Genomic DNA, 4,642 nt, shown 5'->3' on the forward strand with positions numbered 1-4,642 from the left:
CTTTCCCTGCGCCTCCACTGCTGCGCCCAGTTCCCCTGTGCCCCCGAGGTTTGGGGCCGCAGATGTTGTCGGGGCTGGTTGGGTCCCGGGCTACTGGAGGCCAGGAAGGGGCTGTGCTTCACAGGACCCTGGAAATGGCAATGCCTACTAAAACTAAACTCAGAGAACTCTAAATCATTCATTATCATATTTATAATTACTCTTCTAATGAGCTTGACACACTGCTTCATCAGGATTAATATGACGTCTTGTCGCCCCGTTATTCTGACATTCAGCTAGGGAAACGCCCCGGGAACACCGGATAATACTCTCCGGGGGATCCGATCCGGCGACCGGGGGAATCAGGCCCGACGGTGCGGCGGCGGCGAGGACGGGTTCGGGAGGGAGTGGGGGCGCGCCCCCGCCTCCCACCTCCGTCCCTGCCGCCGCCGCTGATTGGCTGCGGCCCCCTCTGCGTCAGCCCCCTCTCGGCCCTCCGCCAATGGGGGCGGGCGGCGGCGGCGGCAAAAGCTCGGGTTTATAATAAACGGTGGGGGGGAGCCGCGGCGGCTGTGACGTCACGAGGGGAGTCGCCGCCGCCGAGAGGAGCTCGGTGGGCACGGGCGGGCGCGCCGCAGTGGCCGGTGTCCGCCCCGATCCGCGACCGCAACTTCCCGCAACAAAGTTAGTTAGCGGCGAACCGGCCTGGCGGCGATGTGCTGCTCGGCGGGGGCCCTGCGTTAGTGTCGCCCGCTCCGCCGGTGCGCGGATTGGGGTAACCCGGTTCCGCTCCCACATCCCTTCTCCTCCACTCCCGGTGAGACACCCGTGGCCGCCCACGGGGATGCGGACGTGGCGCTGAGTGGTCCGCCATGGAGGGGCCGAGCGGGTCCAGCTTCGGGATAGACACGATCCTGTCAGGTGGCAGCACCGGCAGCCCCGGAGTCATGAACGGAGATTTTCGCTCCCACGGCGACGGCCGGCCGGCGGATTTTAGGAACCAGGCCACGCCGTCCCCCTGCTCGGAAATCGACACCGTGGGGACGGCGCCCTCGTCGCCCATCTCTGTGAGCATGGAGCACCCCGAGCCGCACCTGGGGGTGACGGAAAGCCTCCCGCCGCCGCCGCCGCACCACCTCCACCTCGGCCCTCACCCGCCGCCGCCGAGTTTGCAGCCATCTCCCCCGCAGCCGCCGCCGTCCCAGCTGGGCTCAGCCAGCTCCGGTCCCAGGACTTCCACATCTTCTTTTTTAATTAAGGACATTTTGGGCGACAGCAAACCGCTGGCGGCGTGTGCACCTTACAGTACCAGCGTCCCCTCTCCCCATCACACTCCCAAGCAGGAGGGCAGCGCGGCCCCGGAGAGCTTCAGGCCCAAACTGGAGCAGGAGGACGGCAAAGCCAAGCTCGATAAACGCGACGACACGCAGGGGGACATGAAATGCCACGGTGAGTATGACCCGGCCCGGCTACGCAACGCCTCGGCCGCGGGTACAACCGGGGCTGCGGCGTTCGGCCTCATCGGTGAAACGAAAATCAGCGATATGAGCGCTCACTCTACCGGGGCCACTCGCTGATCCTCGCTACCGCGGGGATAAAATCGGTAGGAAATGAAATTGCCTTTTTTTTACTATCTGTTGGCCTTTCCTCCTCTTTCTTTCTTTTCTTTTTTTTTTTTTTTTAATTTCAAATTTGACTTCCCTGTTTTTAAGAAAATAGCGCGAGCAGTGGGATCACATGGGAAATCAGACTGTATTTATTTTTAATGCAAATGCACATAAATGATTCTCTGGCTTTCTAAGAATGGCAGCTCAGCTGCACTTTGTGCCTTCAGCCTTTTAATTTTTGCTCATTCGAGCTAAAATAACATTAAGCTTAAAAATTCCACTTCCCCAGCAATCAATACCAAATCAGCGAAAAAAACCCCTCAACTTTTAATTGAAAATAAAATAATAATAATAACAACAACTCGGGCCGCGGTCGGCAGAAGGAGGTTGAAGGGCTTTGTGTTTGGCAAAACCCTCGCGTTTCTCCTGCGCCGGGATAGAAGCTTTATTTTTCCGGTTTTATTTTTTTTTTTTAATTTGGCTTTTCGTGCTTATGGGGAAGCCCCTTCCGTGAGGGCTTCGGCAATGAAAATAGCGATGGGAAGAGGAAGGGAGGAAAAGAGTGAGAAAAGGCGAGCAGGGAGAGGGGATATTTTTGCCTTTGGCGTCGGCGGAGCTGCCCTTCTCGCAGGCAGCCCGGTGCAGCCGAGAGGCAGCAGGACACATTTTCCTTATTTTGCCCAAACGAGCTATTTTCGCCAGGCTCAGAGCAGCGAGGTGCCCACGAGTGCCGCTAATTTTGCTCTTTTAGCATTAGCATAGGAGTGCCCAAACCAGATGTACGGTCTGGTCTGGCCATTTTTGTGTGCACCAACCTCCCCAGTGGGTCAATTAGGGAGATTATTGTTCTTCCTGCGGGGAAGATCAAGGAGCGCCACAAACCCGGGCCCGAGTGAAGCCGGATTGACAGATCGATTTCCCGGCGTTTCGGGCCGGGGGTAGAGGGCGAGAAAATAACGAAAGCCCTGTAGCTGGCAAACGGAGAGTGGAAATCCCGCCGCTCCCCGGACGGGCTCGCCGCCGCCGCCCCCTGCCATACTTGACCGTTCCCCCCGTGCCCCGGAGGAGCCCCCGGGGAGCGGGCGGCGAGGTCCGGTAACCGCGGCGGGGCGGGGCAGGGGCCGAGCCGGTGTCCCGCCGGCCCTCACCGCGCTTCGGCTCACTCGCAGGGACAAAGGAGGAGGGCGATCGGGAGATCAGCAGCAGTCGGGACAGCCCGCCGGTGCGCGCCAAGAAGCCTCGGAAGGCACGGACCGCCTTCTCCGACCACCAGCTCAACCAGCTGGAGCGCAGCTTCGAGCGGCAGAAGTACCTGAGCGTGCAGGACCGCATGGACTTGGCCGCCGCCCTCAACCTCACCGACACGCAGGTCAAAACCTGGTACCAGAACCGGAGGTAAGATGGGCCCAGGCGGAGCGACGACCCAGGGTCTCTCCGCAGAGCCAGGGGGCGGGCAGACGCTGCTGGGTTCCTGCCCGCGGTAGCCTAGGGTGGTGCAGGGAAGTCCCGACGCCTGCCCCGCGCCCTCCCCAGTGGCGGGCTGGGGGGTCCGGCCCCTGTCACCGCTGCCATAATTTTCTGTCTCATTACATACGGTTGCAGCCACCCTAATTCTGTCGCAGACCATTAGTGTCAGCGCGCTGAGATCTAACGGTGTACCGCGGTTATTAATTTGGCCAGAGTCGCCGTATGCATGTGTCGTGGGGTGCGGGGCTGCGGGAGGAAACAGCGCAGAGGATAGCACCCTGTGCGGGCTTACGGGACCGGTGCGCTTCGTCGGAGCCCCAGTGACGTGGGCCCGCGTATGGGAGGGGGCTCACTGCCCGCGGAGCTCCGCAAAACCGGGCGAAGTGACCCATCGTGGCGCCCGCCCTGCAGCCGACTCTTGCTTCTCCCGGCAGGACGAAGTGGAAGCGGCAGACAGCGGTGGGCCTGGAGCTGCTGGCCGAGGCCGGGAACTACTCAGCGCTGCAGCGGATGTTCCCCTCGCCTTATTTCTATCACCCCAGTCTGCTGGGCAGCATGGACAGTACGACGGCGGCTGCGGCGGCCGCAGCCATGTATAGCAGCATGTACCGGACTCCCCCCGCGCCGCACCCACAGCTCCAGCGGCCCCTGGTGCCGCGGGTGCTGATCCACGGGCTGGGGCCCGGCGGACAGCCGGCCCTCAATCCCCTGGCCAACCCAATGCCCGGCACCCCGCACCCTCGGTGAAACGGCAACGCGGTGTCCGCAACGAGCCCTTCCCCTCCCCGTCCCCAAACAAGCCCCAGCACCGCAGAGGAGGAAGCGAGGGGAAGCCGAGGGGCAAGAGCTTCTGCAGGCAGCCACCGGCCACCGAGGGAGGCGATCAGTCAGAGCAGGGACTCTTGAACCGTAAACCCAGAGCCAAGCCCGTAAGTGAAACGACCACACGCGGGGTAAGGCGGGCAGAGCCGCGGGGCGACCCGCCGACCTCGGCTCCTGCGAGGCAGGACTTGGAGCTCGGAGAGAGAAAGGGACGGAGGGGGTGGAGGAGGAGAGGGAGAGAGAGCCCGAGCCCGCCGGAGAGACTAACGGCTGTGGAGGACGGAGGGATGAGAGCGCCTCGACCCCCGCCCGCCGGAGAAGACCGGGGGAACTGAGAACTTTGCACTGATTTTTCCTCATTTCTTTTTTTTTTTTTCATATTGCAAAGTGGCATGCTCCCTAATGCGAACAGAATTGTACAGACCTAGTGCTGAGTGCTATATCATATTTATTATATGTCGTCCATAAAAAGGAGAAAAGAATTTCACTTCTATACGTTAGTTTAAAACGATCAAACGTGGTTCTTCCCTATCCCTTTTCATGTCTTTTTGGATTCAGTAAAATAAATGCTTAGATGATAAAATATAGATTTTTTTTTTGTCACTGAAAATTTTCAGGGGAAAACCGAACAAACAGAAATAAACTTTATCTTTTTTTAACGAACATGAAAATTCAAGGTAGCTAATTTCCCTGTGACGAGAACTCAAGAAATTCGGAGTAGAAAAAGCAGATGCCACTTTTTTATTTTGAGTACTATATTGAATATA

General features: G+C 59.3%; 1 protein-coding gene across 1 annotated transcript; it reads left to right on the forward strand.

Moving 5' to 3' along the window:
- The first annotated feature begins 851 nt into the window (after window positions 1-851).
- On the forward strand, window positions 852-3,800 carry BARHL2 (BarH like homeobox 2). The gene is made up of 3 exons (XM_071565324.1): window positions 852-1,428; window positions 2,756-2,981; window positions 3,488-3,800. Exons 1-3 carry the CDS (start codon window positions 852-854, stop codon window positions 3,798-3,800), a joined length of 1,116 nt encoding a protein of 371 aa, XP_071421425.1.
- Window positions 3,801-4,642: the final 842 nt, after the last annotated feature.

Source organism: Pithys albifrons, chromosome 10 (genome assembly GCF_047495875.1).
Source record: "Pithys albifrons albifrons isolate INPA30051 chromosome 10, PitAlb_v1, whole genome shotgun sequence".
In the NCBI taxonomy this organism is placed as follows: Eukaryota; Metazoa; Chordata; class Aves; order Passeriformes; family Thamnophilidae; genus Pithys; species Pithys albifrons.